The following is a 23407-nucleotide window of genomic DNA, read 5'->3' on the forward strand; positions in this document are numbered from 1 at the left end:
TAAAGGGTTTTTGCCACCTGGAGAGTAATCCTCATAATATGGCCAGGCAGTTTGTGTAATTACCTACAGCATTAATTAAGACGGTGTGTGTGTGTGTGTGTTTGTGTGTGGGGGGGGGGGGAGGAGGGGGAACTAAAGTTAATGCAAAATGAAAATGTACATAAATCAAATCAAATCAAATCAAAGATTATTTATAAAGCATTTATAAAACAACCAAAGTTGACCAAAGTGCTGTACAGATTCACATCATTAAAAAGAATAAAATGAAGAAGAAATGGAGTACAAGCCGGCACAGAAAATGTTTCCAACCCTTTCCGATGTACCAACCCTTTCCGCTAAATATATCCTGCAGACACCATGAAGTCTTAGCCCTGACAGCGGCAGGTCACATGAGCCGGGTTGCAGCAGGGGGCTGCAGCAGGGTCCCTTGAGTAGTCAGCGCGTGATACGCGGTCTGCAGCGATGTCCCGCAGCACCCCCTGCCTCTCCTCCCGCACCTGCTCCGAGACGGCCGCATATTCGGCCGTGCTGCTGTCCAGGGGCCTGCTCTCCGCCGTGTCTCTTGACAAGTCAAAAATCAGAGGGGGGGCTGTGGACCTCTACTTGTCCCGTTCCTCCACCACAGGCTTCTGCAGCCCCTGCGAAAGATACAGTCATATACACTCAGTGATATAAAAAAAGGTGAAGCACTGTGACAGAGTGGTGGAAATTAAATGAATCTGCACATCAGCATGATGTGAGGAGTAACGCCGGTCTGACTCTCCACGTCGGCAGGACCGGTCCTCTCCCCTCGGTGCCGCCATTCTCGCACACGACGGTCATACGTGGTAATGCAGAACCGAGATTTATCACTCATCAGTCCATGCCTCCCCCTTACGGCTCCACTCCAAACGCAGCCATCTCTGTGATGGTGTTAACCGCAGTCTATGCATGGGATGGTGAACCCGTAGTCTGGCTGATGCCAGTCATTGAGACATGGTGCCGGATGATTAGAGAGTCTAATACCTATGTCTAGAAGGGACGCACAGATGCCATGTGGTTCTGTAATGTTTGGCACACAATACGACGATCCACTCTTGGTATGGTCTGTCTTGGGCAACCGGAACCTTCACGACATGTGGGTGCCCTTACATGACCATTAGTTCAGACAGTCAGACGACTGTGACACCTGCATGCCCCACATGCTGGGCAATTGTACAATATGACCACCCAGCCTCATGCAAACCCACAATGCGACCCCTATCAAACTCCGTCAAGTGCCGGTAATGCTGTCTAATGCGTCTACGAGGAATTCTTTGTGTCCGGTGACTAGACTTGCCAGCTCCTTGCAAAATGAATCATTTAGATACCCATCGCTGGTCTGCACATTTACCAGATTACATCCAAATCGGACCATTACTTCTGGGTGCTTTGTCACTGAGTGTATATATCATATATATCACACATATATCACCCCCTGCCCTCCTTCCTTTCTGGACGAAATGGAATAACATACAATATATGTTAAAAGTGAGGACACACTTACTGAAAATCATTTGGGTTTTTAACGCGATAAATGACTCGAAGCACACCTCAAGGTTATCTCGGAAGCATCATGCTGCAACATTTGACATAACCACCCCCCAATTCCCCGACCTAAAGCTGACAGAGCTGGTGTGTAGCACCAAGGTAGTCAACTAGGGCCCAGAACTTGTGGAAACACCTTCAGGACTGCTGGAGAAGCATTCCAGGTGGCTACATGTGGAAGCTGGTTGAAAGAATGCCAGGAGTGTTCAACGTTGTTATCACAGCCAAAGGGGGCTATTTTGAGAAGTCTAAAATTTGAGATGTTGGACATTTCTCTTGGCCATTGCCACATTTAGTATATATATGTGTGATATGCGTGTGCAGACTTTTGACTAGTACTTAAATAAAAACTTAAAGAGACACTGAAATCCCATCGGTAAAGCATTAAGCATTAGCTTGCTACAGTGGTTCAATAACCACTACATTGGTTTTAATCCAAGATGTCACGTTACTCTTTTACCTATGAGAGAAGTACAAGTATCAGCTAAATATGTCATTTTCAGAGAAATGGGTTCATACATGTAGCATTCAGGCTAAGCTAATATTTCTCAGCATTACTATGGCTGTGGCTTGGCAGATGTTTAATCCAAGGCAGCCTGGAAATTAGAGTTGTCTGATAATTTAACTATTCCACAGATCTCCCTGCTGAAGGCCCCCAATAAAAGCACAAGTTGTCTAGGAGCCGAAAGGGGTAAAGTAATCATTTACGGTGAAGGGTTAGCGATTAAGAACTGCAGATTATTTTTTAGCAATATTAAGCAGGACGTATAAGCGGTTTTGACGAGTCTAACCCATGCCGTGACAGAGCTTCTAGGACAATCCATACCAGTCATGTAGAAAGCCTTGTACTGGCCCAGCCTGACGGCCTGCAGGTCCCCAAAGTGTCCGGCTGCCCCGCTGTTAGGATGCATAATGCTCTGCATTGCGAGGAAACACAAAACCAGATATCTTAGTGTATCTGACGTATAGACAAGCCAGAAACCATGGATCAAATTTACAGCTCATTTATAAAGTCACAGACAACTGTTTCCAACACTAACTACACATACTGGGGCAGTCTAAGACTTGATAAAACATCAGGGATGACACTTCATGGTTTTGGGGTGGGCAGAGACACACCAAGTGAGAATTGACCTTTTGAGAAACCTTTAACACCTTCAACCTGCTTCCCCTGCAACAAATGTCTGTGATGAATTTCCCCAAACTTTCAGAAAAAGGGGTAAAACATTGTACCTTTGCTTGTCACTGGGGCTGTACCCTCAAGGGTCTGCCAATTGTACCCTTAGCTGGAGGTAACTCTACTTTTTAAGGTACAGAAATGGACTTTGGGCAACACTTTGTACCATTGATGATACATTAATGTTATTTGTTCCATTTCTGTACCTTAAAAGGTACAATTACTAGGGAATAAACTTTTACCCTTTTTTATGAGTGCAGCTACTGCATTGTACTCTTGCACCATAACTCATTCACTTTGGATGAGAGTACACCAAAAGGGAATAAAGGAGGTCAGAGTCTTTCCCAGCATGTTTTTCCGGGATGCGGAACGGGTCCTGTTGAGAGTCTGTACATGTCAGAACCTGAACCTTAACCTGGGTCGTACCTCACGCCCAGTCTCTGAGCCACGGAGGAGAACATCAGAGGCATCGATGCCGTCATAGTGTCTGTTAGATGGTGCCTGCACACCTGCCAGGGAGAGGATGGTCGGGAAAATGTCTAAACCACTGATGGGGAGAGAAGAAACCAGGATCAGCTTCTGCTTGTCGATAGCAGAGTCGACCTTTTCCAAATGCTTGTCACTATGATCATAGTATTTCAATGTTTATGTCAAGGTCAACGTTTATTTCAGTAGCACATTTAAAACAACCAAAGCTGGCCATAATGCTGAACAGGCATTTCAGTACCTAAGCAGGGCGTTGCTGGTAAAGTTGGCTGGGATCCTCCCAGGCCAGTATGCCACAGTGGGCACCCGGTGGCCCCCTTCCCATGTGGTTGTTTTAGCTGAGCCCCCACCTGATGAAACATTTGACAGGAGAACTGTGGACCATCTTACAACAGGGCAGAAAACGTTTGCATTTCTCCACAACTATTTACAGGATCCACATTAACTGTGGGACGGCCGGCAATGAGACAGTGAGATGTGTCTCTACAATCCAGTGCAGCTTCTGCGTGGAGCTCAGTGCCAGTGTTCAGTGCTTTGTGCAATGCATACTGTAGTCCTTCACACAAAAACAGTCTACGCTGGCGTCACCACATAAATAGCATAAATGGGTCACAGCGTAAATTCTCAAATTTTAAGGTTCTTGAGAAATTTATGAAAAGTAACCATGTCAGTGAGCAGTAGTGAAATGTTTACCCCTGTCTGTCTGCCACGTCCCTAGAAAGGGACCCACGTCTCCAGCAAACTGGCATTTTTGGTTCCAGGGGCCATTGTCGCCTGAGGGGAAGAAGCATGACCAGCTCAAAGTTCACCTCGTACATTTTATTCTTCTTGAGTCCACCCCCCCTCCCCCCCCGCCCCAAAGCCCCCACAGAGATGTGGAATGTGCTCATGGCCAGAACAAATGTGTTGTTGACTACCTTTGAACCTGGTTTATGGAAAGCCTTCTTATGAAGGCTGATCACAACTTGGCTTGAAATCTATTTTAATTTACATTTCTAAGGATTTACAGAGATTTACATCACAGCGGAAATTAATTATTTGGCTTAGGCTTGTAAATAGATTTAGTAATCAGACAGTATATAAAATTAAAATTCAAGGAGCAGACAACTTGGTGGTTATAAAAACACAGGTACCATCCATCCCCTTGTCCAGTACCGGGTTACAGGGAGGCTGGAGTGAATCCCATTAAACACAGGACACAAGAAAGATGGATTTGATAAACGACAGGTCAGACAGACACAAACACTAACAATCACACCCCATGGACGAATTAGAGATATCAGTTCATCTAAATGCATGTTTTTGGAATATGGGAGGAAACCTGAGTACCTGAGAAACAGGAAGAACAGAATTCAAGTTCCCCGCCAGGTACAGGTGCCCAAAAGGTATGACAGATCAAATGCCAGCGTCTGCCTCACTCTTAACACTTAACACTAAGTTAAATTAAGCCATAAACAGCATTAAATGGGTAAGACTGTAAGTCACTATAGTTTAAAGCAGCGTTCTCAAACCAGTCTTTGGGGACCCCCAGACGGTCCATGTTTTTGCTCCCTCCCAATTTCCTGGGAGCAAAAACATGGATCATCTAGGGGTCCCCAAAGACTGGTTTGAGAAACATTGGTTTAAAATGTCAAGTAAGCAAAGAGACATCAGTAACTATGTGTAGCACAAGCTGGCCACGTGCCCCTTTACAATAGCGGATGTGTAAATCTCACCGGTGAACCAGATTAGCGTGTTTCCCTTATCATTCTCGTCGGACGCTCTCTTTATCGCCCCCACCAGGCCGTCCATCTCCCTCAGAGCGCTTTTGTATACGTCCTTGGCACTTCCGTCCAGGCGCGGAGCAGGGGAGAGTGGAACGTGCATGTGGGAGAGTGCCACATACAGCAGAAAGGGCTGCCCTCTCTGCCTGAGACAAACGTGAGAGCCAGAAACCTTTCAGGGGATGCTGCTAATTAAACATTACTGCAGCGGCCACAAACTGCTAACAAAAGATACCGCAGGAAGAGGACTGGCTATGCTCAAAGCCAACTGCTGCCAACTGGCCCATAAGCACGAAGGTTTTCAAACAGTTACGTAATCCTTTTCCTATTTGCGATACATAGGTCATGGCTCCACGCCTGGATTCAGATGTATTCTGAAATGTTTACTGAAGATGATCAAAACTGTTGACAGAACAAAGTGCTTTCACTGTGTCCTATACAGGGGCCATCGCCAGCAGGCCTGCGACGTAACGTCAGACCCCAGTACGTTAACCTTTCAAATGTAACCTTTCAAAAAGCATGACAATCAGCATAAAAATTTTAAAACATATGAATGCCGACAGAAAAACACGCAATAACAGCTCTAGGTCATGCCTAAAGCGACAAACGTGACACCAAAGCTCTGCTCTCTATACAGCATTTTCCCAAAGTTAACGCATTCCTTCTCACATAATACCTTGAGGTGCGGAGGATGCGCACAGCTGGCTGCGTGTAAGTGTCGGCCAGGGTCCAGAGATTCAGAGGCTGCTTAATGATGGTCAGGTTCTCGAACAGAGGCAGTGCCACCTTAGAATAACAGTCATTCTTCTCACTATATTAGCAAAGAACACATATGTCTCGTTATGATTAACCATCCATCCACAACAGGGATATGGGAATGTTACGACTATTTATGATTAATATTCCAAGAGTCTAACACTAGCTGTAGCCTTAAACAGCAAGAAGTACTTTAGCCAATGTCCCATTGTATACACTATTACCGATATTAAATTGTACATCAGTTAAATATACCAGTATATACTGGCAAGGAAAATAAATAATCATGACTGTCACAAAAAGACACTTTAAATACGGGAGCTTTAATCTAGGCAAATGTCCTGCAGACACTTAAATTCATTTACTTAGCAGATGCTTTTGTCCAAAGTGCCTTACAATGGAGGCATCACAGACACAGAGCGGTCAAGGAGCCAATTAGGCATAAGTGCAGCTGGGCCGAGCTTCCAATGAAATGGCGAGTAACACGTATAAGCAGTATAATAGGAAAAAGAGTGATACTGCATAGCAAGCATAGCAAGAACCTAATAAGATTCTGGCCTGAGGCCACACCTGTCAGCAGGTCCATCTCGATCACATGGCGAACAAGCTGGGAGGTCATAACCAGGTATGTCTGTGCAGCCCATGTCATTGCTGTAGGGGATTCCAAGGTAATAATCGAATCCTGAAGAGCGAAGACAGCACCCAAGAAGGGAATTTCAGTCAACAGAGAAAATAATCATTATTCCAGCAACAGAATAAGAGAAACAGATATACCTCTGTGAATCGGATGATGTTGCCCATGATGTCCAAGATGCCATTTTCCTTGGAAGAAAAAAAGCACAATACAAAATGAACAAAGCAAGTATAAATAAAAGCATTTATCTACATTTTACTTGACCAACCTTAGGCATATTTGTCCTTTACAATGTATAATTGTTTATATTATCAAAACAAACAAGACATTTTACAATGCGGTAATTTAAAGACAAGTGAATCACTGGACACTATTCAAAGTTGGTAACTAGTGTACTGCAGAACCATTTACTCTCTACACTAAAGGGAGTATTAAAGTGGCCAGTTGACGCCTTCAGATTGTGGGAGGAAGACTGGGAACCAGAGGAAACGCACCATGAAATAAACATGAAAATAGGCAAGAGACTAAAGCATCCCCAGAGGAATGCAATGCTTGACCACCAAGTCCCCCTGATATTCTACTGAAAATGAACTACAAAGCGGTGTTTAGCAGCAATGTTGTTACAGCTGCATGGGGCTTCTGCTCACCAACCATGGCCGTGTAGTATCCTGCTTCGTGGAGGACCTCGGCCAGAGTGGTCTCGTTGAGAGGAAGCCCTCCGATGGAATCCACGACAAAGTTGTGTATCACCCCATTACGCAGACCATGCCGCCCCGTGAGGATGGCAGCGCGGGAGGGCGAGCAGGTGGACGCGGGGGAGTGAAAGTCTGTAAACCTGGAAGACATAATGGCATTCGGGGTAAAAGCAAACAAATAAACAAACCACTGCGTGCTCTACTTCCCGCACCTACCTCATTCCTTGCTGGGCCATCAGGTCGAGATAAGGTGTTTGACTAGCCACGCCTGGCTGGTTAATCCCCAGATCACCCCAGCCAATATCATCAGCCAAAATAATGATGAAGTTTGGCCTGCTCTGTTTTCCCTTGTCTCCACTGCCATCGTGATCAGCAACATAATGCATCAGTCCCGAGAGCAGAGTGACAGAGAGCAACACCAGTGTGAATCCCACTGCCATTTTCCCCATGACTTCTCAGAATCAGCCAGATTGTCTGTGATTATTAAAAAAAAAAGAAAAAAAAAGAAAGCAGGATTAAGAATGACACTACCATACCATAAGATTCCATAAGACATACCTGAAGATTCCTAAATATGCTATATTTACTTATTCCTAACCCGGAAGACTCCATTTTACAGGAAAATAATGATGGATAACCTCCTCTATTGAGTGGGGGGGGGATAAAGTCTGCTGTTCATTGTGATTTGTTGGTTTCACTGGACTTCAGACAGCTGGATCCTTTGAGCCTTGCCCCCCTGAGTCCTCAGTATCACACGTTTATTTGCATAACACGTTCGCCAATCTCAGGTAACTAATCAGTCATACACCCCTCATGCATGCATGTGCTTGCGTACTCCTGTGCAGTCTACTACTGAATCACCAAGCAGTGAGGCTAATTTCTGCAATAGCACTTTATACCTCACAAAACATAATTCGATACCCAGAAATGCACTAATGTTTCCCCTCACACTAAACTTAGAGGGGAGACACTGATTTGCCTCAGTTAAATTACCTCGTACACAGGTGCCACACACCTAGAGCTTTCACGTAGGACATAAGGAGGAAATCTTCAGTATTTCATCAAGGTAGGATTCACATACATTATGGATAAGTAAATATTTGCCAGTGCACTATTTTATTTAAGTTTCTTTCAATGACGTGTACTGCATAAATCAGTAGTAGCTAACCAGCGATTTAGTTTAATTTAACTGTACAGCCTGAGTTCTGACACTCCATGATCTTGTAAGAACATTTCTGAATCATAAAATAATCCTGATTACGGCTGGATGCGGTTATGTACTTTTCCGTACATGACAGACCTTTTACTATTATTAGTGCAATTTGAGAACATTTGATACAATCTTTGCTTCCGTACAAACAAAACGATATGAAAAAATAAGCAAACGTTACAAAGCAATGTCGGTTGTAGATAATATTATGTGATTAAAATATGTTAATAAGAAAAAAATACTGGACTATAAGAGGCCTTACAACATAATCTGGCAGGAAAACCTATAGGAGAGTTGTGAATAATTAACATGAATTTAGGTATTATAATGCAAATAAGCATTTATCGAGTATAATAATTACTAGAAAGCCATAACTCCGGCATAAGACTCGTGCTTAATGCTCTCTGGGAGAAAAGAACTCTCAGAATATTCGGTATAGATACGAGGTCGAGACGCCTTTTACCAAGGACCCCCCCCCCCCCCCCCCCCATACTACCCATAAGTGGTGTCCCCATTTTACACTGGCTGTCCGATTCAGTGAATAAGCGACGCTCTACGTATACAAAGAATGCGACGTACGGGATACAGTGCAAAATTTTACAGGTTACTTTCTAAAGGATAATCTGCGGGTTCTGACAATGTCGACAAATAAGGTTTTAATTAGAGGAAATAAGCGAAAATTTCCTTAAACGCTGCTAGAAAGGCGGAACGGGGATTTATAACTGCACTTAAATTATACCGAGCGTTTGGTTTATACGTTGTCTAGTTAAACTGACTTATACGTGCCGATAAATCTAAGCGAATGAAAATGCGATTTGAAGTGGTGTCTTCACCAGAAGCAGCCTCTAGGGGGGCTCTATTTCGGGCTGAGCATAGTTCCCGCCGTGACCTTATCAAAGACTCCCGTGTCCCTAAGCAGGGGGCGCGCGAACTATCCCTCCGCCGCTGCTCTTGTGGGTTTAGATTATCAGCGCCGTGTATCTACAAAGTAATTTAGGATCCGCAGGCAGAAGCTCTTCCGGCCGCGGAGGCACACAGCTGTGATTAAACGTCTCCGCAGTCATGGCCACGATCGCCCGGAGCACCGCTTTCCGTCGCGCCGCGTTTAGCGGCTCCCACGCTACGGCTGACACGAAGTTTCCCTGACTGCAGACCTCAGTATGACACACACCGAATACACATTAATAATACATTTCAACAACAACATTTTTATTTTTATCTACAACCTGACTTCCTGTTCTCCCCCAAGAAGAGAGTTAACCAGTTTCACGGGACTTCCCTTCTCGTCCTCCTAACGTGCGCGTTCACGAATGCGCGTCGCACCGCTGAAAGCGTGTCTGGCTGCATGGTAGCGGAAACCTGCAGCGGCTCGAGTAACTTCTTAACTTTGGATCTTAAAACGTATTGCTGTGAATGTTTATTTGGGATTATAACCGACGGAAATATGGAAATGAATGATTCGTAGGCAGTCTATTTTTTGTCGCCTGTGTGATATAAAATGTAATAGAATTATACTTAATCACACTTCGAGCCCCTTCTTCGGCATTTACGAATTATAATTAAGTTTACATATACTCGCATAAATACTTCTATATACATTGTGTGTATTATATTGTGGGGGGTTTCTTAAGCTTTTACTAATAAAAGTTGATTGCCTTTGCTTTATAAAATATGAAGTTAGATTGACTGTAATGACAGTACCGTGCCGAGCCGAGCTGTGCTGTCTTACGGGCACAGTGCTTTAGCTACACGCACGCTCCCGTGTTTCAATACCGGCTTGAGCCGGTATTAAGTTATGAATGAAGCCGGGTGTTGAAAACATTACAGCTCAGACAGCAAACACAATGGACAAAATAGCTAGCTAATTAGACAAATAAGAACATGGCCGTTAACGCAAACTATAATAATGAGTACTGCATTTTTAGTCTATGTATTTTATGAGGTAGTAGTACCGAAATAGTTAAATATGCAATTAGCTGGTTAGCTACTTAGCTACGTTAACGTAAGCCGGTCTCGTGGACTTTAATACCTAACTAGCTAAATAAATAAGGAGGGCTTGATCTTTCCATTTACACTATCCACTTGAGCCTGGATTGGCCAACCGATTGGTAAGTTACCTAGCATGCAGTACAGCTAGCTTTTCCAATCTGTGTATGTGGGAGCTGCCACTATACTTGTTAGACTTTACTTGTCAATCAGATATTACATAAATAGGCATTTACATAGATGTATATCAAATATAATTTACCTGCTAGTTGAATTTGTATAAGATGTATACAAAATATCAGATCAATCGGGAATATGTTTTATATTCTTACTATTTGTAATAGTTGAATTATCCTGAGTGGATTTATTTTATTTTATTTATTTATGCTGTCGTGTCTGAACTACATGCATTGTTAGTATTGTTTAAATAATACCGCAGCTGCACCGGGACAGTACGCCTATTCCGTTCACCGGGACGTAACAGGGGGGGAAAATCATTGAATTTGCTGCTGCATTGCACCAACAGGGCTTCGCAAACCCTCACGTTTTCTGCTCGTAATTGCCGTCAGTGTTTGATAATTAATTATTTGTTCACTGTTAGAGTTATTTGAAAGCCTATTAAGATCGTGGATAAAGAAGTCAGGGCGGAATGTCTGATGCAACGGAAAGGGACACTGACGCACCGAAGCTGCACTGGCTTCACCGGGGCATGCAGACATACACGCCGTTTAATGTGCGCATCCGACGGTAAAGCACCGTTCCAGGCATCCCGAGAAATGTCCCGTTATTGTCACGTTGTAACGGAATAGGGACTCTTCACCGGGGAGGCTGGTTTGTCTTCATAAGTCTATTACGTAATTACGAGTAATAGTACTAACTATTAAATAATTTTTTTTTCAAAACCCGCACACTGAATAGTTAATTGAATTGGCAGGTTTACGTCCGGCTGTGCTTTATGTATAAATACAGAAAAAGTAACTATGCATAGCGTGAGTATTTAGCGGGGAACCCATGGTTTACGTGGAAAATACAGTACGGCCAATCTGAGTAAAGTGACGTGTTACTTATGAATAAACTGCAGGGGACATTATATATACCACAAAGTAGCCAACAATTGTTATAATGCTGTCTATTACTGTAGTTTCAGTAACTGGAAGATTCCAGTTTCGAGTGATATTTTTAAATTACAGCTCTGTTGGTATGACTATCATGTCAAAGTTCATCGACATCAACTTATCGCTTTTACATGTGTTTTTAAGCAATTGAAAAATGCCATACCAGTTCAGATGATACGCTTTAAAAATGTGTTACACTTGACAGTTTTAATTCTCTAACATAAAATGATACTGGCGAAAAATATAACTTAAATGTAAGAAACAAATATAATCCAGATTTAAGAATTTAGACAAAGTGGAAACCAATATCATCACTTAGGCTGCAAAAGTACTTTTTTTCTCAAGGTATATTTGACATTCTTTTCAAATTATGTTAGAGTTATTTAATTTGCTGACACGATATGTGGTCATTGTATGGGGAAAAAGCATTAAATACAAGCATAGTAAAGTAACATAATGTTTTAAATAAGGAACACTCAACCAAAGCGCTGTGCTCAGACAATAAAAATATAAAAAATATGAAATATTGCCCAAGGAGTAAAGGACAGCCAGGCAGATTGCATAATTAGACATTGCTGAAATGTTCCCGATCAACCAAAAGGATTTCTCTCTCTTCTTGAATTACCCTTGTTTTTCTTACTCCTGTATGCAATGGCACTGAATTGTTCCGAACTGGTAAAATCCCACCAACTGCATGTAAATTAGTTCCTTCCACACTGATGTAAAAAGGCATTTAGAAGTTGTCCAGGAAAATACAACATGAGTGGTATATCTTGTTATTTCTTTTTTTATATAAATATATGTTTATATTTTCTGGATGCATGATTTACAAGTAGGAATGAAGATTGTATTATAAATGTCAATTTGAACATGTAGGTTGTGAGAATATTCTGGAGAAACAACTGCCCACATATAGGATTCATTTAGAATCCTCTTACAACTTATCTAATGTGAGCATCGAGTCTTTAAGATCTGAATGGAAGCACAAACATCCAGCCAGCATGGGGAGAACACAGCAAATGCACATAGACATGGACGTGGAGTTGGCTGCACAGCCCCTGGGAGTCCCAGGTCACTCACATGATTTAGATGCATCTTTAATTCTTAAATATAGGAGCTGTGAAGGCCAGTAAAATCATTTGTATGCCCTTTATCTAAATGAAACACACACATTATGTCCACTGAATAAAATGACAGTTATTTCAGATAACTGCACTGCGGCTCTCAATTAAATTAACAATTTAGGTTGTGTGTCTTAGATATATTTTGATTTTATTTAAACTCAAGTAATATATTTTACAAAAATGAACCAAAACCTTCTTCGTTGTACCAGTGCAACATACAACATTGGCCAAAAATATTTTTACCTCTGCAGTACTTTTTTGTTTTTAATAGTGCATGAATTTCCCCACAAAATCTGGACATTACAAATATTTTCGTGTTAAATGACGTATTTCCTTTGTTTGCAGTAGAACAATCCATAAAAATATGGTAAAAAAATTCTTATTTCACAAAAAAAAACTCCAAAAATTGCAAAATTAGAATTAGGTGATCAGTGTTGACACACCACAGCACTACAACGAAATGTGTCCTTGCTGGTCAGGGATTCGAACCAGCAACCTTTCAATTATAAGTGCACTTCCCTAACCATTAAGGACGTAAATTATTGGCACCAGAGGCTTTGTATCTCATAGCACAGCCTTTGGAAAGAAAAATGGTAAAGCAAGTGTTTCCCGTAGCCATGAATGAGCTCCTTGCACCTGTCTTCTGGAATAGGTCTGGGCTACTGTTGCAAACTGCTACTGGTTTCCCAGATTTGATGGCTGCCACCTTCCAGCTGTTCTTTTCAGATCTCCCCTCAGGTGTCCAATAGGATTTAGTTCAGGACCACTTGCAAACAGTCAGGTTTCAAACCATTTTGTGTTTGGCTTTTTGAAGTGTGGTTTGAGTCATTGTTCTTCTGAAAGATCCATGAAATTCCAGAGAGACCAATCTTTCTGACACTGGGTCCTACTTTGTACTCCAAAATGACTTGGAAATATTCAGGTTTCAAGATGCTATACAGTTTCAAGGGACCCAGTGCCAGATGCAGCAAAGGAACCCCAAAACATCTGTGAACCTCCTTCGTGTTCGACTGTATGGACACTGTGATTCTCTTTGAAGACTTTCCCTTTTTTTCTGTAAACTTGAACATGATGTGCTTTACCAAAAAACTATAGTTTGGGCTCAGCTGTCCAAAGTATATTCTCCTAGAAAGATTTGGGCTCGTTCAGGTTGTTTTGGTGAACTTCAATCTGGCTTGTATTGTCTCTGTGTCAGCAGTAAAGTGTTCTTCTTGGGTCTCCTACCATACAGCCCCATTTAACTGAGGTGGTGACTGATAATGCTAGTTGAAATTGTTGTATCCTGTACCTGAAGATCAGCTTGAATCATCTTTCTGGCAGATGATTGAGGTTCTTTACCCACCATTTGGTCAATCCTTCACTGCAATCTTTCATCAGCTTTTCAGTTCCACCCGCATCCAGGGAGGCTAGCTACAGTGCCAACTTCTTGATAATGTTGCGTTCAGTGGACACCGGCACAAAACACAGGCCAGATCACCTTTTCACCAGTATTTAAACTGGTTTAATGTATCATTTTTAAATTGCAAGAACTAGTAACTTGTCACATGTGAGATAAAAAAAAAAAACCTACCTGAAATGCAGTTATTTATTAGAACTTATTAAAGGTGCCAATAATTTTGTCAATGTCATTTCTGTGGAATTTGTGTGAAATGAGACTAGATTTTTTTTGCCATTCGTTTTTGTCGCAATGCAAATACAGGAAATACAGATGTTAACACCAAAACATTTGTTGTGTCTGTATTTCTGTGAAAGAATATGGTGCATTATCTGGGAAAAAAACTGCAGAGGTGCTGCAACTGTATCCATTTTTGTTAGAAGGTAGTTAAAGAAAATCATTAAGTAACTGAAGCATTAACACTTTAACTCCTTGTTTTTCTCAGCTCAGTATCCCTACTCAGCATCCAGGTCAGCGATGATTGGATGGGTGTCCAAAATGCAGGGGTTCATGGGCCCCAACGTGTACCCCGAGGTTCCTGACGGAGGATGGGGCTGGGTGGTGGCAGTATCCTTCTTCCTCGTGGAGGCTTACACTTATGGAATCATCAAGAGCTTCGGTATCTTCCTCCAGGACCTCATGAGCTACTTTGGGGAGACCAACAGCCGTGTGTCCTGGATCGTCTCCATCTGCGTCTTTGTTATGACCTTCACAGGTGAGGAATGGGTTTAATACCACATCCGCCCCTTGTTCAATACCCACAAATGTAAAAATATGGGGTCATTTTGAGCCGAGCATTGTTATGTAATTGGAATCCAGTGCATAGTAACCTTTGGCAGATGATGTCTACTGGTCACTGGTAATTGTCACTTGAAGCGTTATGTCCTCCTTCTATTAGCGGGAAGGTCAGTGTATGTAATTAAGACATACTGTAGGTTTACAATTGGTTAGTCAGTTCTAGTGACTCTGGCTGGGGGTGAACGGCCTTGAATAGCAGTGGGTCTGCTGACTCGGCATGAAGTGGCTTCTGGCTGTGAGCAGCTGAGAATTCGAAACACTTCCTTCTCTGTTTTTCAGCACTTGTGGCATCGCTGTTGTTCCAACGGTCAAACGATCTCATTCAGTTTATTTACTTTCTCTCTTTATATCAAGGAAGTGTATCTCTGCAGAAACTTGCAGATAGTGCTTAAAAGTGCCATGATCACAACTTGCTATTATTCATGCGTATTTTGATGGTGAAGATGCAGTTCAGTTGATTTAACTTTGTAATTAATTTGGTCATATTAGTACATGCACATCATTTTAATTTAGTAGCTGAGTTGTTCGTTTGCCACCACTGACTGGTGAAATAGCTGGGTTTCTTGTTATATTTAGGTGTAAGATTCCCACTTACTCCTGTCCTAGTCCACACGTTATGCATCGAGGTGAGACTCTATTTGTGCTGGAACATTATTCCGGGTTCTGAATTCAGCTATTCTGTGCTGTGATAACACATGTGCATTAATTTTTTTGTTAACGCTAAACAAATCATAGGCGACCATGTCATAAGCTGCGACCACTGAACACCATTTATTCCTGAAGTAAGAATTCTAACATCATGCTTTGTACTTGCTTTGACTTGTTTTTATTTTGCATTCCTTTGTTTTGTGACTAACATTGTGGTCCTGCCATCATTGTCGCATTACATCCATCGCATTTAGACTTCATTTCTGCAGGCTGTTTCGCATTTAGTACAGTAGAGGAGTCAGTAAAATCTTGTCACGCTGCTCTTTGTGACCTGGGTTCCCCACAGCCCCAGAGACATTGTATAATCCACGTGACTGATGTTGGTTCTGTCTACAGCCCCCCTGTCATCTGTGCTGTGTAACCGCTTTGGTTATCAGCCTGTTGTCATGCTGGGGGGTTTCCTGGTCTGTCTGGGCACTATCACCACTGCCTTCACCAACTCGATAAATGAGATGTACGTTACCATCGGAATCGTCTCAGGTGAGCACTATAAGACAATTTGTAAGAGCTGTTTTTTCAATGAGCCAAACACTGACTAGTAGCAGAAACTGAGTTTTGTACACCAAAAAGCTGGCATATTCCTAACCTTCCTGATAATGTATTAATAGACTTACTATAGATAGACTTTTTTTAGATGGATGAATGTCCTAGCAAATGTCATTATCATTTATCATTAAAATATTAGATTACAAATTGGTCCCAATGTTTAAGAAAGGGGACCGGAGGATGTCTTCCAACTTCAGGGGGATCACGCTCTTCAGCCTCCAAGAGGCATATGACTGTGTCCCTTGGGGGGTCTTATGGGGGGTGCTTTGGGAGTATGGGGTGCCGGGCCTGCTCCTATGGCACCAAGAACTGCATGAGTGGTGGAAAAAGGATGGATGGATGCCATATTATTTTGATTATTCCATACGTGCAGTACACTCTATACAAGCACATGTGGACAGTGGATAGATGGAGAATAAAAAAACACTAATCATGGCAACCACTCCATCGTTAACTCCATCTTTATCCAAAGTGATCCAATACCTACTGTGTGGCGTGTTGATGTCGCTCTAGTGTAATGTTATTCCCTGATGGATTTTGAAACCATGTATCTTTAAATAAACGGGCCATTTGGGAATCCCACCTGTGCTCATTGATTTAATCAGTCTATGCTTGAGTGCAGCAAATGCACTATGATTATCCTTTGTCTTTGTCAGTGGCAGTATAAAAGTCAGCTCTCTCTCTCCTGTCTGCTCCCAGGTCTGGGTTACTGCCTCACCTTCCTCCCAACCGTCACCATCCTCTCACACTACTTCAGCCGGCGTCGCTCGCTGGTTACGGCGCTTGCCTCCACGGGAGAGGCCCTCTCCGTGTTTGCCTTTGCCCCAGGTGATACTATTGCCTCCCCGAATTAATGTAACAGTGGAAAGAAACACATGTGCCCCCCCCCCCCCACACAGAAGATGCCAGCCATTTTCTATAGAGGGGGTGGTTGCCATGACTATATATTGTATATACACCAATCTGCTGAACGACCACCCCCATGTGAACCGAATAATGTTGACTGTCTCGTAAAGAATAGTACTTGTCAAGGTCTGGGATGTATTAGATGCTAAGCTAACATTCGGCACTCATACTAAACATGTTGAATGTAGAAGAAATCGGCAGGAATAAAGATCTGAGTGACTTTGATAAGGGCCAAATCATTATGGTCAGATGACTGGGTCAGAGCATCTCCGAAACAGAAAGTCTTGTGGGATGCTCATGGCCAGCCGTGGTGAGTACCCTCTGATGAGGGAAAAATCACACACTGCTGACAGCTAAGCGTCATCGATGTGACATATGAATAAAGGCTCTCCTGTGTGGTACAAACCGATAGAAGGGCTACTGTGGCACAAATGGCAGATAATGTCGATGATGATCGTGAGACTAATGTGTCATAAAGACAGTGCATGGAGCCGTGCTACATATGGGGCTATGGAGCCATGGATTGGACTTGTTGGTCTAATGTACCCTACAGATCTTCAACGTGTACTCAGCCATCCACATCATGCAACAGAAAACGGAATACTCTGGACCAGATGACCTTTCTTTGCTCCAAGGTCCACAGACCCACTGCTGTTCTAGGCTGATCATCCCCAGGTCCAATGCTTGTACGCTTTCAGCAGTGGACAGGGGTCAGCACGTGTACTCTGACTGGCCACGGCTGTGTAGCTCCATGTGCAAAAAGACTCAATGCCCTGTTAGTCACGAAACATTACTCCTGTAATCATCTTCAAAATTATCCGCCATTTGTGTGAGGGCAGTCCTTCTGTTGCCTTGCACCAGACATAATGGACTTCCTGCATCATGTCCTGGCCACCCAACACCCTTGGGTGTTTATCATTTTTCCTCCTTGGACGGCTCTCAGTAGGCACTCAACACGGCTGGCCTCGAGCACGCCACAAGGCTTGCCATGTCAGAGATGCTCTAACCCAATTGTCTGGCTATAATATTTTGGCCTTTGTCAGAGTCACTCAGATATTTATTCCTGTCCATTTCTTCTGCATTCAACATGTCGACTACACAAAGTTGGGTAATTCAGGTCCAAGAGTAAAAGTCCAGACCAAGATTTTGTTTCAACCAACCAGTTGAGCATAAAGAGTCACAGTCACAGAGTACTATACTAGATGGTTGAAACAAAATCCTGGTCTGGACTTTTACTCTCTGGACCTGAATAACCAACTCTGCGACTATCAATACTGAATGTTAGCTGAACGTCTAATATATCCCAGACCTTGACACACACTGTTTTTACGAGTTAGTCAACATTTTTTAGTTCACATGGGATTGGTCATTATGTTTTGCCTCATTGATGTGTGTATTATGTACTGCTGCTGTTTCATTCAGCATGTAGATATTCCTGTGCATGATTAGGCAATTTACTGCATACGTTATTAATTAGGAATGTCAGGAGTTTAAAGGTAAGACACCTACAATTTTTGGCAACAATATACTGTAGTTCTATATGAATTTAAAATGGCTTCATCTGTGATTCCACAGCCTTCACTGCACTGAAGGAGCACATTGGATGGCAAAACTGCCTGATTGTAATTGGGGTCCTTCAAGTTACCATCATCATCTGTGGAGCTCTGCTTCGGCCCATCGTCATCATACCTACGCCCGTGCCCTCTGCCCAGCCTCCATTGCCAGCCATCCCGGATAATAAGCGAACTTGCAGTGCTGTCACCTGCGAGGAGGCGCAGCCCACGTCATCCACAGGGGGCAGTCCGAGCAAGGAGCACAATCCAGGCCAGCTGACAGCCACTGAGCGGAAGGCTCTGATGCAGCAGGAGGAGGTGCTGCCCCTTCAGACCCAACCGGCGACTGGGCCAGAAGAGAAGCTGGCATCCCCCTCGTGCCAGACGAAGCTCCTGGACTTCTCAGTGCTGAGGGACTGCAGCTTCATATGTTACTCGCTGTTTGGCCTTTTCGCCACACTGGGCTTCTTTGCCCCGCAGCTTTACGTGATCGAGCTGAGCGTGAGCCGCGGCATCGAGAGGGACAAGGCCGCCTTCATGCTGTCCGCCATAGCCATCTCGGAAATCTTCGGCCGGATGTCTATTGGCTGGATCCTCAACAAGAAACCCATTAGCAAAATCTACATCATGCTGATCTGCGTGCTGCTGCTCTGTGTGGTGCTGGTTGTCTTCACCTTCGTCACCCACATCTGGGGCCTGACCGCCTGCTGCGTGCTTTACGGGTTCCTGTTTGGCACCGTGGCCTCCACGCACGTCCCCATGCTGGCTGAGGAAGACGTGGTGGGTTTAGAGAGGATGTCCAGTGCTGCAGGAGTCTATGTCTTCATCCAGTCCTTTGCAGGGCTTGCTGGACCTCCCTTAGGAGGTAAGTACCTACTGAAATGTTTTTTTAAGACAAGTAACATCACTATTTTTGACCTATAACATAGTATGACATGATGTCTCTTGAAAAATAAATAAATAAATATAAACTTTTTTTTTTCTTTAACAAATGTATGAATTTTATAGATATTATGCCATGTCATTTGGTATGTTCTGTAGGGATTGTAACCTCAGAGACTCAGTTCAGGTACTTTAAGGTGTCACAGGGTTGGGGCCATTCATGAATTAACTCATCAGTTCCAATTCAGATCAGGAAACGTACAGGAAGTAGAATTGGAATCAAAATGGAATTTCGGGAAATTGAACTGAATTTTGTGAAATTTTTGTGAAAATCTGTGTAATTCCAGGTTTTGTGGGTTTTGCATATATCTCAGATTGCAAGTAGTTAAATTCATTCTATATAAAAATCAACCAAACCACCAGTCACATAATTTCAACTTTTCAATTTTTTTTTAAAGGAAAACCTTATGAGCCATTTGAAAATGATATAATTATTTTGGACAATAATTGTGCAGTTTGACAATGCCCAGATTCCCATTTTTACAATGGAGAAAAAGCAAAGGCAGTTGAACTACAAGATCATTTTTAAGCATAACTTCTAATACATCAATTGTAATCAGATATATTTGTAATGATTATCTTTTTATGAAATAATTCATATAGCATATATAATATTTTGAAAATCAAGACCTCTTAGAAGTTTTTTTTTTTTTTGTGGAATTCAATTCAATTTTTTGTAATTCCAATTCAATTGTAATTTCAATTTCGATTCCCTAGAGCAATTACAATTTAATTTCCAGCTCCAGCATTCCTGATTCAATTCATGAATGGCCCAAACCCTGGTACGTAGCAACTGGATATTCACAGAATCAGGGTAGCTGCTTGATAATGATCCTTTTTATGACGGACGGTCAACTTTGATGTTCTGCAGGTTTCTTAGTCGACATCACCCAGGATTACGGATCTGCATTTTACTCTTGTGCTATCGGCATGGGGTTGGGGGCCTTGTTTCTAGGGTTGGTGCGTCCAGCCAAGAAAGGTCAATGGTGCAGAAAGGCAAGAAGCCTGGAAGACGGTCCAGCAGAGAGATACCCTGAAAACACTTTTTAGGATAAAGAAATTCTCGAAGAGCTCCTGGAAGTTGATTTTACTTTGGAGATCAGTTCTCTCAAACAGCAACCAGAGGGCAGTACTGCCACAACGTGGCATAAAGGACAAAAACAAGACTTGAAGTAAGCAAATCAGTTAAAGAAACTCTTTGCACAAAGTGTATACATGGGATTTTAAATTATCAGTAAACCCTGTCTCAGATGCACAGCTAAATTCCAGCTATTTGCCTCATATGTGATTTGCAACGAAAAAGTGGTCATTCTGCAAACTTTACCCCATACGCATGAGAGCTAATCATTCTGTTTTGTGCCATTACATGTTTCTAGCTAGGAATTCAAAAGCAGAATGGAATGAGCGCTATTCCAGCAGGGGGATTTATGTTGGTGAGAGTGCCCCCAGCTGGTCACCGATGGTCACTACTCCTTGTCCTAGGCAGAGTCTCGTGCCTTGAAGTCTAAGCAGATTGGTGTAGCTGTGAGTCACATGATTTTCTTCTGCCCTGTTTACTTTACTGACATGTTGACTGCGCCTTTGAAGTGCGGTCCAAAGCAAAAGGCGTGTACCAAAATTGGGAAAGGGGAGAAAATAGGTTTTGTAAAAATGTTACATGATTCTTACTTTAATTCTGTAAATGCAGGACGAAGCTGGTATTAATTTTCTTTTTAAAGTCATCATATTGAAATGGAAAGAAAGAACATTTGAGGCCAAAGACAAGCTGGAATTAAAGCCAACATTTTTCACGAAGAAGCAGACAGGTACCTAACGGGTATTTTTTAAGACAGACAGAACAGGGTTGCGATCCTGTGAGAGCTTGAATGTTTTTCCCTCATCTTTGCCTTTCTGGACTCATTATATTTTTTACTACTACTTGAGCTACTGATGTGCCACACTAGTACCATATTACAGGACAGTGTCAGATTTGTTGTAAGGCTTGTGGGCACTTACCTTTAATATGGTGTCTTCCCCGTCTGTGTCCATAACCACAAGCAGCCCGTCCTTTTATGTGAAGGCCCGGCCTGAGGTCTGCACTAATTGTCCAGGCTTCTGAAGGGTACTGAAGTGCCACTTTAAAACCGACATCATTCAGTTTAAGGTATCCCGGATGTGGACTGATCAATGACATGTGGCATTTTGTGGTAGTCAAACAGCAGCACTGCTTTTAATTTTACAGGTGACAGCTATGCACGGCAATCTCAATCTTGCCAAAGTCTCAAGAGACTCTCACACCTGAGCCTACAATGCAATGCTACGAATCAGAATGTGAGCATATCTGAAACCAAATACATACTTTATTTTTTTATGAGTTACCTATTAGCAGTCTATGGGCCCTATTTTGCAGCGACGGAAAATGCGATGCAAAGTGATTTTGCTAGATTCAAACAAACGCAGTACGCATTTTCAGGCCAAGCACGCACATCATCAAAATAGCAAATAATTTAGCGCTTGTTTCCTGCTCACAGGAGAGTTGTAGCTGGGCGCATGGCCGGCACGTTGCTATTCTAAGGAAGCGAAACAACATGGCGCTTTTGACCAACGGAAACCGCATCTATAGTCAGTGGCGCATAATTAAATTTAAGTGCCGTTTTCAGAAACGTACGGGTGCACGACGCTCATTATGGACACGGCTACATGCTAGTGCACTAGTGGTATTTTGGTATTTCATTTTATTTATATACGTTTTATTATAGAGTACATCTGGTTCTTTCACGTAGTCATACTGATCAATGAAACACCAAAGAAATTTTTATACACGTATATGTATATAGAATAAACTGTATCATTCAAAAATCATTCAAATTTATTAGCAGAATTATGTATTGACAGGCTATGTGACCAATCCACACAAATGGGTATTTAGACTTAGCAGTGATCTTCTGTTTTCCCTGTCTTCTGACATCATTATACTGCTTTTGGCACTGAGCAGATGATCTGCTGATGCCTGAAAAGGAGGACATGCTCGCTGCTGTATCATCCCATGCTTGCTTCACCTCGAAAGCCTTAGGTGGAACAGTGCTGCTCACGTAGATGTAGACGTAACTCCCGTCTTTTCGCCTTGCACACAAATACGTCCATTTCCTCGAGTGAAAACTGATCTGGTTTAACGGGTACACACGCCATTTTAATAGTAATCCTCCATAGATTATGCGCCGCTGCCATTAAAAGGTGAGGTGACGCGCCTTTACAATTGGTTCATTGCGCCCAAAACACGCCTCCGAATAATTAAAAGTTAGAACGACCGTTGTCCGCCTTGCGCTGGCGCAAAGTCTGTTTTTTTCCGCTGTTAAAATAGCAAAATGTGTTTGAACAGGCCCATGAATGTTAGTTGCCTCTTGCGCTTTATGCTTTGCGTTAGATTGGCAAAATTGAGCCCAATGTGTTGCAGCCTAGGATACACTAGATACACTACAATCAACAGAAAATAACATTTTTTAGTTCAGGTTTATACATGTAGATGTGTTTCAACTGATTAATATTGTAAAGCTTGCTGTATGCATAGGAACTCATAGTGCTGAGCGGGTCGCCCCATTGTCTTGCTAACTCCGCCTCTCTGGCTCACACTTTCGCTTGGCAGTCGTTCGGCTCTAGCTTTTACTCTCGCACGGCTGGCAAAAACGGACAGCAAACCGGCTTAAGCACAACCCTGCATTGTACAGTGAGAACTTCCCCACACCAGGCCTGCCCTTTTACTTCCTTAATCTCTAAGCATTAGAATCACTCATGCTGTCTATCAGAAATGTAACTGAAACATTAATTACTTGAAAATTTTTCCGTGGTTCAATTTTTTGGTGTGTGTCATAAGAATGATTTTTTAAAAATGTATTCCTATTTTTCCTATGTCAATGGACAGTTGTATTGTTTTTTTTAATTATTATTATGCTGCTCATTACACCTGGAAAATGCTGCAGTATCACAAATTTAATATTAAAAAAAATATCCATTGATCTTCAAGTGCATAT

At 42.5% G+C, this 23407-nt stretch overlaps 2 protein-coding genes across 4 annotated transcripts; one reads left to right on the forward strand and one right to left on the reverse strand.

Annotated features, from left to right (window-relative positions):
* Window positions 1-170: 170 nt before the first annotated feature.
* On the reverse strand, window positions 171-9615 carry arsg (arylsulfatase G). The gene is given in 13 exon segments (XM_049014041.1): window positions 171-587; window positions 589-638; window positions 2393-2483; window positions 3170-3290; window positions 3471-3579; window positions 3923-4003; window positions 4945-5138; window positions 5669-5803; window positions 6319-6430; window positions 6523-6570; window positions 7030-7217; window positions 7294-7551; window positions 9514-9615. Coding segments are annotated over 12 exon segments (1584 nt in total). The 5' UTR covers window positions 7527-7551; window positions 9514-9615; the 3' UTR covers window positions 171-365.
* On the forward strand, window positions 7870-23392 carry LOC125742227 (monocarboxylate transporter 7-like). Of its 3 annotated transcripts, none has more exons than XM_049014043.1 (6): window positions 7870-8143; window positions 14393-14662; window positions 15790-15933; window positions 16699-16827; window positions 18481-19323; window positions 20272-23392. In XM_049014043.1, exons 2-6 carry the CDS (start codon window positions 14425-14427, stop codon window positions 20448-20450), a joined length of 1533 nt encoding a protein of 510 aa, XP_048870000.1. In that variant the 5' UTR covers window positions 7870-8143; window positions 14393-14424; the 3' UTR covers window positions 20451-23392. The 3 variants fall into 3 exon arrangements, with proteins under 3 accessions (XP_048870000.1, XP_048870002.1, XP_048870001.1); XM_049014045.1 differs by lacking the exon at window positions 7870-8143 and adding an exon at window positions 9198-9445; XM_049014044.1 differs by lacking the exon at window positions 7870-8143 and adding an exon at window positions 9758-10395.
* The last annotated feature ends 15 nt before the right edge of the window (window positions 23393-23407 follow it).

This window comes from Brienomyrus brachyistius, chromosome 5 (genome assembly GCF_023856365.1).
Source record: "Brienomyrus brachyistius isolate T26 chromosome 5, BBRACH_0.4, whole genome shotgun sequence".
NCBI lineage: Eukaryota > Metazoa > Chordata > Actinopteri > Osteoglossiformes > Mormyridae > Brienomyrus > Brienomyrus brachyistius.

What these genes read in the sequence shown, in the direction of transcription:
- LOC125742227 (XM_049014043.1), top strand. Translation starts at nt 14,425, where the DNA reads ATGATTGGATGGGTGTCCAAAATGCAGGGGTTCATGGGCCCCAACGTG. An exon ending in CTTTGTTATGACCTTCACAG is followed by an intron (nt 14,663 to 15,789) that starts GTGAGGAATGGG and finishes TTCTGTCTACAG; the next exon opens with CCCCCCTGTCATCTGTGCTG. An exon ending in TACCATCGGAATCGTCTCAG is followed by an intron (nt 15,934 to 16,698) that starts GTGAGCACTATA and finishes GTCTGCTCCCAG; the next exon opens with GTCTGGGTTACTGCCTCACC.